The following is a 12,696-nucleotide window of genomic DNA, read 5'->3' on the forward strand; positions in this document are numbered from 1 at the left end:
GATTTCTATGTTTAGGGTCAGGTCCTATAAATTAATTTCTTCAAAATTGAACAAAACTCACCGATTAAAGGTTATCGGTTCGTGCGTATTTTCTTTTCTTCCTGTATGCGATTTACAGCCCTCGATCACACAAGACATTATCACAAAGGGAACTTCAAACCGTTACAAATAAAAACAACACGTTTTCCAACAATCTTTCAGGAATAGCAAGAATATAATTAAAATAAACCAAGATGACCGCTGAAACATCCCGAAATATTTCAACTAAAATAATACGACTATGTCAAGTTGTTACAGTTGACACCTACCTGTGAAATAACGAACTTATATTTTATTTGGCTGGATTATATTATAGAACCACATAGGACCATTTGACATTTCCCTCAGTTCATCTTATGACAATACTGAAAAAAACGAAAGAACTTGCAGATTGTTGTCTCACTCACTCATAGACAAAAAGTAATAGCGTGTTGTGAATACGATATCTTTTACCAAGTTTTTATTTTTGCCCGGCTTCTTTGCTTTAGTCATTATTCTGAGACACCGCCATTAGTATTATGCCTTTTTCAACATATTGTATTTTTGTTTCTAGTTGCGCCAGGCTCAAGCCAGGCTGATTCCACCATACATTGTGTAATCTATAGGATCCTACCATCGATGATTTGAAACGTCATGGAAACATTGGAAACGTCATATGATACGACGACTGCGACTCATACTCATATACCATATCCCATATGATAAAAACACTGCACGTGAACATAAAAATTACAATTACTTTGAGTAATTGGTTTAATTCTAATTCCAAAAACTAATTAACATTACAAACGCTAGGCACTTCATACATAAACAGTTTATTTTATTTTATTTGAGTGTCCATGGGTAAATCTACTTCAGTTTAGCGGTTTAGCTTAAACAAACAACTATATAATGTTGTGGTTGTATTGTATTCTCATTTCATTTACGTTATTGGCGTGCGTCTGTGCGTGACAGTGACTGTTAGTTAGCAATCAACATTCATCTGTGAGTGTGAGAGATGGAAGGAAACGGCATCGGCAGCACGTCCCTGGAGGCTCCGCGAGTCAAGGAGGAGCCCGAATATGTCCTAGACGGTAAGTTGTAACATTTATACATTTCCCATACCTGCCTTTCATTTACTACACCATTCAGTGAGGCCTACCTTACCTACCCTGCCCCCTCACAATAAACTGCCACATTGATACTTAACAGTGCGCTTTTCTTTATTATTATATATTATAAGCTTATTAGAAGATGTTGGTCATAAGTTGCTTTTAAAATTATATACTTTCAAATTATTTACTAGAGTATGCTATGCCATTGCCCTTGCTAGGATTAGGACTAGACTAGACTAGGTAAATGAAATTTATTTCATTCAAGTTAATACAGTATATGTAGTATACACCATAGGCTCAACTCAACTCAAGTAGATTTGTATTATTGACCGCATTTAGAGACTAAATTGTCATACAAAGTTTTCTGAAATCTGTGTTGTTTTAGAGATAGTGACATTTTGTGTAAAATTTTGTCTGTAATAACTCAGTGTAGATCGCTTTTTGGCTGTGACGCTGTCACTATGTGACGTGCCTACTGACCAACATTATATTTTTAAAGGAAACATGTAAAGAAAAACTTTATCTATTAGTTGTAATGGTGTTTTTTCGCCAAGATGTAAAAAGAAATAATGTAGAATGTTACATGCAGGAAACACAAACACTTCTTTTTTGCTTAATTTGACCAAAAGTAACACTTTTTGCTTCCAATTTGCATTTTTTACCTGGTGGTAAGGAATGTGTGGTTAAAATTTGTCGGGTTACTTAAGGCCATGACGTATATAGATTGATTGATAGACATTATTTGTTGCAGTGAGCATAAAGGTAGAACCAGAAGTAGACGAGGAGCCGCAGCCATTAAAACCAGAGCCTGCGTGTGTACAGCCGGAGCTGAAGGGTGCGAAGCAGGATACGTTGTGCAAGGATGGAGACCTGTATGCGGACCATGAGGTTAAACACAACCTGGTGCTGGGGCCCGAGGTGCTGCAGCGGTTGTGTGCTGGTAATACTTTATTATTTATAAAACATCATAGTATAAGTTACTGACAGACCATGCATAGACAAAACCGACAAAGGCCTTAAATTAAAATTTCTAATCCGAAATCTACCTCTAGGGCATAAGAATGAGAATAAAAGTCTTAGAAAGAAATGTGAAGGTTAGTAAGGAAATAAATTATTTACTTAATTTTTTTTTGACAACCAGTCGTGTTTGATTGCAGTTGTAACTTGTATTAAATGTAATAAAATAATGAAAATAATAAAAAAATATTACATGTTACAAGTTTTTAAGATGAACAAATTTTTAGAAACAAAGCATTATGATGAATATGATTATGTTGGTAGAATGAGCAAACTTGGAGAGTTTGTACCATATGTATTGATCATAAACGTCTACTAAAGTTGACAAGCCGCTAATAATTGTTTGTCCCTTTCCGACGTATTGGTATGATGGAAAGGGACAAACGATTATTAGCGGCTTGTCAACTTTAGTAAATTTAGTAAACGTTTATGAATAAGGGGGTAAGTGTAGAAAGGAATTATGCTGGTGGGATTGGGGGGGGGGGGGGGTTACACACAGAAAGACAAGAGATTTCTTTTTTGTGCCAGAAAGTTAAAATTCAAGAACCTAATTCCTGGTACCTATCCCTGGTACTTATATGTATATGAACCAAAATATTCAATAAAAGCTATGCATAATTCTGTGGCTGGGTTGGCAGTATAAAGTTGTACAAAAATATTTATTTATTTAATATTCAGTTCACTTCAAGTGCACATATCTGGACTCCGGAGTAGGTACAAGTAACTGTCAAACATGTTTTATTGCTGACTGTACCTACTACTTCTCTTTTGCATTTCTACCCTAGACTACCTAGAGTACCCAGTGCTTCTTGACCCCTTCCTTCCCAATGAGCATGAATTCGATTTGTATGTGTTTTTCTATTGAGGAGTTCCGTTTGATACTGACATTCCGGCTGCATTAGCATATTATTCGGAATTTTAATTTATTCGGGATGCTTACTGCCTAATATACATAGATTAATAGACTTATCTTAGTAGATAAGATTATCTTAGATTTGCATTTAGTAATGCAAATTACAAGCTTCCAAGCTTCGGGCCTCGGCTTAACTTGGCAAATTTTGTGCAAATGGCAAAAAAGTGGTACAAAAATTCCCAAAAAAAACCTTATCGAAAAATAGAATCAACCTTGTGTGGTAGGATAGCTGCCTTTGAGGATATTTAAAAAAGTTGTCGGTTAAGTCCTGTGTTGGCCAGTTCCTGTGTCTGACGCCGACCAATTTGAGGTACCATGTGGCAGCTACATTTTACCTCATTTCATTTCATTTATTGATTGTAAAGTCATGTACATACATTTTTTTATAATTAAGTTGTTACATCAATTCGGATAGTCAGTCCATGACGTCCTGACGTCCTGTGAGGACATACAACAATATAGTACACCGTAATCTAGGAACGTTATAAAATAAAATAAATCAATAACCATGCGAACTAACAAATCTACAAAGTCTCCTAAATTAGTAATGCATTAAAATATGTGTGTAAAAATAGTTAAAAAAAACGGATTATAATAGCTACTCGTAAATTAAAACTGTTGACGTATCTCTTGGTCGGCCTCACCGTAATATGTCAGTTTTTGCAGTCCGACCACATTTGTAAAAAACATTATTTTATTCCAATACTGAAAATATGATTTCTTCATTGGTTAAACTGAACTAATAATGCTTACCTTAACGAGTTAGAGTATCATAATATAGTCATAGTCTTATCCATGCCGACCTACAAAATACGACTAACAATATTTTCACCCAAACATCTTTTCAGACAAGCGCCCCGAAACACCACCCTCCGGGACCGGGACCGGGACCGGGACCGGGACCGGGACCGGGACCGGCACCGCGAGCGCGAGCGCTGACGAACACACTAAACCGCAGCGGGGTCCGCGGGGAACCAACACCGACTTGCAACATTCCGAGTCCGAGGCAATAGAGACGTACATGTGCGACCCCTGTGGCCTATTATTTAGGAAAAAACATTCTTTAATTCGCCACATCAAAGCACACCTGCGAGCAAATCCTAAAATGTTACCAAGTCACTCCAGCAAAAAGGTATTCTTTTGTGAAATATGTCACAAACAGTTCTTTCAATCGGGCCACTTCAACCGCCACATACGAACACACACGGGCACCAAACCGCACGTTTGTAACATTTGTAAAAAAGAGTTTGTAAGAATGGAGTGTTTAGAAATACACAAACGAATCCACACTGGACAGAAACCATTCTCATGCAAGTACTGTGAGAAGAAGTTCACGCAGTCTCATAACTTAACGAGACATATCAGAATACACACCGGCGAGAAGCCGTACGTCTGCGATATATGCTCGAAGAGGTGTTCGCAATCAGGTGACTTGAAGACTCATAAACAGATTCACGAGATTGATGAGAAGTATTCGTGCGATTTGTGTAACAAGAGGTTTAAGTGGAAATCTACTTTGAACAAACATAAACGGAACCACATTAGGAATAACACTCGGGACAAATCGGAAAAGGCTTAACTTGTTTCTTACTGGGCACGTGAAACATGAAGACAGGACTGCTCTCGTACGTGGCGACCCCTTCTATGTCGCAAACGTTCGAGGTCGACGATGTAATCGTCAATCAGTAATTTATTGCTTTCATAGGTACAATAAGGTCTTACATTAGAATGGAAAACAGCTATGAACCCTAGCTGTAAGGGCACTGCAACTGTTAGAATGCCATTCCATTATTCTTGGTTTTTATTAGTAATAGTGAGCTTTTTTGAATTTTTGTAAGTTGCCTCGAACTTCAAACAAACGTCATATATAATTCTGTAAGAATGCTCATCATATAACGGTAAATATATAAAAAAACAACATCAAACGTAATTTACATATTTTTGAATTAATGGTTAAAATATTTTTAATAATTATGACTGTTTTATTTACCTTCTTATTTATAATATTTTATTTTATGATCAAATTAAAATCAGGTAATCAAAGATTTTAGTAGGTGTCAAGAGGGGTTACTGAAAAGGCTCCGTCACATTGCCGCAGAAGCGTTCCGGAGCGGTGATGTCACATTGACCGCGGTGGGCGGATTGAAAGCGTTTTGACCGCGGACCCGCGTTGTAAGTTACCTACGGCTACGGCTACGGCTACGGCTACGGCTACGGCTACAGCTACGGCTACGGGTAGGCGGGCGGGGCGCACGCAGGCTGCACAACCGCTCCGCTTCCGATCCGCGCCAACGTGACGGGACTGACGGGCGAGTGACCGCGACCGCGCCGCTTCCGCCCCGCGACCACTCCGCGTAACGTAACTCATAAAGCCCGGTTCACATTTGTCTGACGTGACGTGCCGTGTTGTGTTGTGACGCATATCGGTTTCATACCTTTAATATGGTTGCGTTCACATTTGTCTGATGCACGCTGCGTGAACAAATGTGAACTGGGCTGCATTCCCAGTTGCGCGGTACCACGCGCCATCTGCGTCGGTTCCGCTACCACGTCAATGTGACATGTGACGGAGCCTTATGTCCTTATTTTTATGAAATACTTAAGTAACCAAATAGAACGTTTTTAACTGACATTGTAATCGTGAATATTTGATATTATATTATATTGTAATATTCCAATTGTTTTCTTTTACCATTTCTACTAAACTTTTCTAATTGCAAGGTCCAACCAAAGCCACGCCCAACGACTCATAAAATCCTCGGAAGACGGACCTGACCAGGCTCTAGTTGTATGCACAAAGAACCGTTGACCAGTTTTTAATATAGATAATTTTAGATTCAAGTCTAAATAAGCGCACTGTGTGTGTGTGTGTAACAGTAGGATAAACAGGTTCGCTTATTATCATATTATGTTATATAATATGACTTATATTATACCAGTGGGGTGACACATATCTATCTTTGGTGACACTGACCATTCTGAGTTCGCTGTGATAATGACTCAACCGGGTGAATTGACCAACTAAACTGTCAATTTTAAATCACGGATCAACGAACCACAAGAGCTACCTTACATTATAGCGAGATGATTTATGGGATTACAAAAATATTAAAGCATAACGAATATTGCATACATTACCAAATTGTTACAAATAGGGATACTGCTACTGACATCTATTGACGAGTAGAAAAACTAAAACGATGTTATCGATATATGGTAGCATACGTCAAGAATTTAAATTCATAATATGATATGAAACTAAAAATTTACAGATTTCGCACTTTCCGCAACTATAGGATGACATTGAAAATGAACATCAATAATATATAAAATCATAGATGGCCCTAGCAGTCTTAATATCAGCAGCTAAGGTATGGATTATGAACCAAAATTTGTCTTGGTCATGCAGGTCAATGAAACATGATTCAAATATAAATAATCATAATCATAGATGGCTCTAGTAGTTTTAATATCAGCCTTAGCTGAGAAAAGATAGCAAAGATAGATATAACTCCGTAATAGATGGATAAGTATAAGAAAAAAACGTGCCTCGGAAATCAAGAAAATTAGATTCTCAATCAGATGGCGCCACGCCACTACCTTTGGCCTACTCTCGGATAGATGGCATTGACGGTTTCGATTGTTATTTAACAATTTTAACGCATATCAGTGAAAGGGCATGGGTCGAAATCATATAAAAATAATTAATGCAAATAAAAATAAAAAATATCCTTTTTTTGATATTTTTAATTTTAGTTATAATCATGTGTGTAGATGGCAGTGATTTTACTGTGGATACAAAATTTACTATGATAGTACCGCTCTATCCTATTATGTCCTCTTTGGTATGGATTCTGAACCAAAATTTGTCTTATTAACAGGCCAATTTTAAACGAATTAAATATAAAGAAATAAAATGAACGACTTATTTTTCCTTGTTAAATAATTCAGCGAGCAGTGTATCCCTACCTACTTTATTTATATAAACTCTGCACATCGCATTTACTGACGAAACGATACATTGCCGCTCAAAAATTTTCAGAAATTAATTTTGCACTTCACTCCTCAGAATCGTGAAAGAAAACTTAAACCTACGTCGCGTTAAAATTTGCAGTTATATCAAAAATACACGTAGTAAATAAAGGGAACTAATTTAGAATAGAATAGAATAGAATAGAAAACGTTTATTGTAAAAATCTACATACAGCACCATACAAGTTTAAAAAGAAGAAGTAAGATCTTACACTACCACGTAAAATTACAAGTAGCTTATACTAACATGCAATGATTACAATATTGATGCTGCTATAGAGGCTACAAATGGACACCACTCAGCATATGCTCTAACATATAGGTATATGCTACAGCGCTGGTCTTCCATGGAGCCCAGGGCAAGAAGATAGCTCAGAACAGTAAAGGCAGTAACTAATAATTAAGACAAATTAGAAACAATATACAAGGAAAAATTTGAAAGTGGATGTGGAAGTGAGTGGTTTGGGAATATGTAAAAATAAATATAAAGAGGTGTAAGTCAAGCATGTATTTAGTTTAATATACAGGGTTACTTTTTAGTCAGTTAACAAAAAAAAACCCTGAATTCAGTATCGTTAATAGAACCCATTTCAATAAAAAAACATGTACTTTTTATTTTTACGATTTATTATTTTTATTCCTATTTTTTTTACAAATTATGCACACCCTACACACAGCTGGTTTTGGGGTCAATTTGAGTTCATGCGCGGCGCATGAGTGAGGGTGTGCGACGGGGGTGCGCGCGGCGGGGGAAAAATATCCATAATAATCCATAAATTTAAAGGCATCTTACTCGGTGTTACCGGTAGATGGCACTAGTCAATAAATGCAAGCTTAAGATAAATGACGCTGTTAAAATTTTCCTAAGAATCATGTGGAGATTTCGCAATTACAGTGGTTAGGTAAGGTTCGGAGTTAGGTTAGGTTTTGAGTTAGGTTAGGTTTTGAGTTAGGTTAGGTTTTGAGTTAGGTTAGGTTTTGAGTTAGGTTAGGTTTTGAGTTAGGTTAGGTTTTGAGTTAGGTTAGGTTTTGAGTTAGGTTAGGTTTTGAGTTAGGTTAGGTTTTGAGTTAGGTTAGGTTTTGAGTTAGGTTAGGTTTTGAGTTAGGTTAGGTTTTGAGTTAGGTTAGGTTTTGAGTTAGGTTAGGTTTTGAGTTAGGTTAGGTTTTGAGTTAGGTTAGGTTTTGAGTTAGGTTAGGTTTTGAGTTAGGTTAGGTTTTGAGTTAGGTTAGGTTTTGAGTTAGGTTAGGTTTTGAGTTAGGTTAGGTTTTGAGTTAGGTTAGGTTTTGAGTTAGGTTAGGTTTTGAGTTAGGTTAGGTTTTGAGTTAGGTTAGGTTTTGAGTTAGGTTAGGTTTTGAGTTAGGTTAGGTTTTGAGTTAGGTTAGGTTTTGAGTTAGGTTAGGTTTTGAGTTAGGTTAGGTTTTGAGTTAGGTTAGGTTTTGAGTTAGGTTAGGTTTTGAGTTAGGTTAGGTTTTGAGTTAGGTTAGGTTTTGAGTTAGGTTAGGTTTTGAGTTAGGTTAGGTTTTGAGTTAGGTTAGGTTTTGAGTTAGGTTAGGTTTTGAGTTAGGTTAGGTTTTGAGTTAGGTTAGGTTTTGAGTTAGGTTAGGTTTTGAGTTAGGTTAGGTTTTGAGTTAGGTTAGGTTTTGAGTTAGGTTAGGTTTTGAGTTAGGTTAGGTTTTGAGTTAGGTTAGGTTTTGAGTTAGGTTAGGTTTTGAGTTAGGTTAGGTTTTGAGTTAGGTTAGGTTTTGAGTTAGGTTAGGTTTTGAGTTAGGTTAGGTTTTGAGTTAGGTTAGGTTTTGAGTTAGGTTAGGTTTTGAGTTAGGTTAGGTTTTGAGTTAGGTTAGGTTTTGAGTTAGGTTAGGTTAGGTTAGGTTAGGTTAGGTTAGGTTAGGTTAGGTTAGGTTAGGTTAGGTTAGGTTAGGTTAGGTTAGGTTAGGTTAGGTTAGGTTAGGTTAGGTTAGGTTAGGTTAGGTTAGGTTAGGTTAGGTTAGGTTAGGTTAGGTTAGGTTAGGTTAGGTTAGGTTAGGTTAGGTTAGGTTATAGGGTCTATTCTCGGTCGATTTCGTTCAAATTTGGCATAGGGGCTTTTTTTTACCTAATCTATCTATGGTCTTTCGCTTTTGGTATTGAATCGCCCTGCGTCTGGTACCTCCCATACATTTTTTTTGAAAATTTGCGGTTTTTAATTTTTTATTAAAAACTTATAATAATTAGGTGTTTGGTTTCTACCCTACCCCAAAATTTCAATAATTGCGCATCGAATGACGTTTTTTACATTAAAATCGGATAATAAATAAAGATTTTAGACCCGGGTTAGATTATTTTTGCATTTTTTTAAATTTTTTTTTAGCGTCCAAAAATTTTGAAAAAAATATATAAGGTAGGCACACCGTACCTCGTGCACCTACTACGTGGTGCCGATAGCTCGAATTTCAAGTCCATTTTTTTTTATCTCTTACCGTTTTTGAGATATTAATTTTTTAGAGGTAAAAATATAGAGAAACATTGCTATTACCTTCATCAGGCGCCTCGACCTAATTTGTATGGAAAAAGCTAATTCCGACTCGAACTTGACCGAAATTCAGTTTAAGGAAAAATTCTGTATCTTCTAAACGGCTGGTCCGATTTTGATAGGACTTTCAACATTGGTCATGGGATGGAAAATGTAGTTTGACGCATCTGTCAAAACTGTCAAAATTGACAGTTTGACAGTTTTTGTCATTTTTGCTGAAAATTAACATGTTTTGTTATTGTTTGGTACTAAGTGACATAGTTTAATGTACTTAGTGTTGTTTGACATCTGTCAAATTTGACAGTTTGACAGTTTTTGCCATTTTCAGTGAAATTTCTAATTTTGGGATATAATTTAGCACCAAGTGACATTGTTAAGTGTAGATTTATACTATCTGTCAATTCTGTCAAAATTGACATTTTGTGAAATTTTGACAGTTTTGGGTCCAAAATCGAAACGGCTGGTCCGATTTTGATAGGAACTTCAACAGTAGTCATGGGATAGAAAATGTAGTTTGACACATCAGTCAAAAATGTCAAAATTGACAGTTTGACAGTTTTTGTCATTTTTAGTGAATATTAACATGTTTTGTTAAAGTTTGGTACTAAGTGACATAGTATAGAGTAGTTTGACATATCAGTCAAATTTGACAGATTGACAGTTTTGGTCATTTTCAGTGAAAATTATCTTTTTGGGATATAATTTAGCACCAAGTGACATTGTTAAGTGTAGATTTATACTGTCTGTCAAAATTGATATTTGTGACATTTTGACAATTTTGCATCCAAAATCGAAACGGCTGGTCCGATTTTGATAGGACCTTCAACAGTAGTCATGGGATGGAAAATGTAGTTTGACACATCTGTCAAAAATGACAAAATTGACAGTTTGATAGTTTTTGTCATTTTTAGTGAAAATTAACATGTTTTGTTAAAGTTTGGTACTAAGTGACATAGTATAGAGTTGTTTGACATATCAGTCAAATTTGACAGATTGACAGTTTTGGTCATTTTCAGTGAAAATTATCTTTTTGGGATAGAATATAGCACCGAGTGACATTGTTAATACTATCTGTCAAAATTGACTGTGACATTTTGTCTGTTTTGGTTCCCAAATCGAAACGGCTTGTCCGATTTTGATAGGACCTTTAACATTAGTCATGGGATGGAAAATGGAAAATGGAAAACCTATTAGGTTAGGTTATAGGGTCTATTCTCGGTCGATTTCGTTCAAATTTGGCATAGGGGCTTTTTTTTACCTAATCTATCTATGGTCTTTCGCTTTTGGTATTGAATCGCCCTGCGTCTGGTACCTCCCATACATTTTTTTTGAAAATTTGCGGTTTTTAATTTTTTATTAAAAACTTATAATAATTAGGTGTTTGGTTTCTACCCTACCCCAAAATTTCAATAATTGCGCATCGAATGACGTTTTTTACATTAAAATCGGATAATAAATAAAGATTTTAGACCCGGGTTAGATTATTTTTGCATTTTTTTAAATTTTTTTTTAGCGTCCAAAAATTTTGAAAAAAATATATAAGGTAGGCACACCGTACCTCGTGCACCTACTACGTGGTGCCGATAGCTCGAATTTCAAGTCCATTTTTTTTTATCTCTTACCGTTTTTGAGATATTAATTTTTTAGAGGTAAAAATATAGAGAAACATTGCTATTACCTTCATCAGGCGCCTCGACCTAATTTGTATGGAAAAAGCTAATTCCGACTCGAACTTGACCGAAATTCAGTTTAAGGAAAAATTCTGTATCTTCTAAACGGCTGGTCCGATTTTGATAGGACTTTCAACATTGGTCATGGGATGGAAAATGTAGTTTGACGCATCTGTCAAAACTGTCAAAATTGACAGTTTGACAGTTTTTGTCATTTTTGCTGAAAATTAACATGTTTTGTTATTGTTTGGTACTAAGTGACATAGTTTAATGTACTTAGTGTTGTTTGACATCTGTCAAATTTGACAGTTTGACAGTTTTTGCCATTTTCAGTGAAATTTCTAATTTTGGGATATAATTTAGCACCAAGTGACATTGTTAAGTGTAGATTTATACTATCTGTCAATTCTGTCAAAATTGACATTTTGTGAAATTTTGACAGTTTTGGGTCCAAAATCGAAACGGCTGGTCCGATTTTGATAGGAACTTCAACAGTAGTCATGGGATAGAAAATGTAGTTTGACACATCAGTCAAAAATGTCAAAATTGACAGTTTGACAGTTTTTGTCATTTTTAGTGAAAATTAACATGTTTTGTTAAAGTTTGGTACTAAGTGACATAGTATAGAGTAGTTTGACATATCAGTCAAATTTGACAGATTGACAGTTTTGGTCATTTTCAGTGAAAATTATCTTTTTGGGATATAATTTAGCACCAAGTGACATTGTTAAGTGTAGATTTATACTGTCTGTCAAAATTGATATTTGTGACATTTTGACAATTTTGCATCCAAAATCGAAACGGCTGGTCCGATTTTGATAGGACCTTCAACAGTAGTCATGGGATGGAAAATGTAGTTTGACACATCTGTCAAAAATGACAAAATTGACAGTTTGATAGTTTTTGTCATTTTTAGTGAAAATTAACATGTTTTGTTAAAGTTTGGTACTAAGTGACATAGTATAGAGTTGTTTGACATATCAGTCAAATTTGACAGATTGACAGTTTTGGTCATTTTCAGTGAAAATTATCTTTTTGGGATAGAATATAGCACCGAGTGACATTGTTAATACTATCTGTCAAAATTGACTGTGACATTTTGTCTGTTTTGGTTCCCAAATCGAAACGGCTTGTCCGATTTTGATAGGACCTTTAACATTAGTCATGGGATGGAAAATGGAAAATGGAAAACCTATTAGGTTAGGTTAGGTTAGGTTAGGTTAGTTTAGGTTAGGTTAGGTTAGGTTAGGTTAGGTTAGGTTAGGTTTTTTTTTTTTTTTTTTTTTTTTTTTTTTTTTTTTTTTTTTTTTTTTTTTTTTTTTTTTTTTTTTTATCCTCCAACATGATCGGAGCCTATGTTAGCGTGTATCTTTCATTCCAGTTCTCGCTTTTATTCTTCTCGCACTTTCATGCTTCATACT

The 12,696-nt window shown here is 35.6% G+C and overlaps 1 protein-coding gene across 1 annotated transcript; it reads left to right on the top strand.

Annotated features, from left to right (window-relative positions):
• Positions 1-696: 696 nt before the first annotated feature.
• Positions 697-5,737, top strand: LOC134751582 (zinc finger protein 271-like). The gene is made up of 3 exons (XM_063687057.1): positions 697-1,112; positions 1,885-2,073; positions 3,912-5,737. Exons 1-3 carry the CDS (start codon positions 1,037-1,039, stop codon positions 4,640-4,642), a joined length of 996 nt encoding a protein of 331 aa, XP_063543127.1. The 5' UTR covers positions 697-1,036; the 3' UTR covers positions 4,643-5,737.
• Positions 5,738-12,696: the final 6,959 nt, after the last annotated feature.

The sequence above is a fragment of the Cydia strobilella genome, chromosome 22 (assembly GCF_947568885.1).
Source record: "Cydia strobilella chromosome 22, ilCydStro3.1, whole genome shotgun sequence".
In the NCBI taxonomy this organism is placed as follows: domain Eukaryota; kingdom Metazoa; phylum Arthropoda; class Insecta; order Lepidoptera; family Tortricidae; genus Cydia; species Cydia strobilella.

Bases quoted from the DNA above. Each gene is read 5' to 3' on its own strand.
- LOC134751582 (XM_063687057.1), top strand. From the start codon at position 1,037: ATGGAAGGAAACGGCATCGGCAGCACGTCCCTGGAGGCTCCGCGAGTC. The intron at 1,113-1,884 runs GTAAGTTGTAAC...TATTTGTTGCAG, and splicing joins GCCCGAATATGTCCTAGACG to TGAGCATAAAGGTAGAACCA. The intron at 2,074-3,911 runs GTAATACTTTAT...ACATCTTTTCAG, and splicing joins GCTGCAGCGGTTGTGTGCTG to ACAAGCGCCCCGAAACACCA.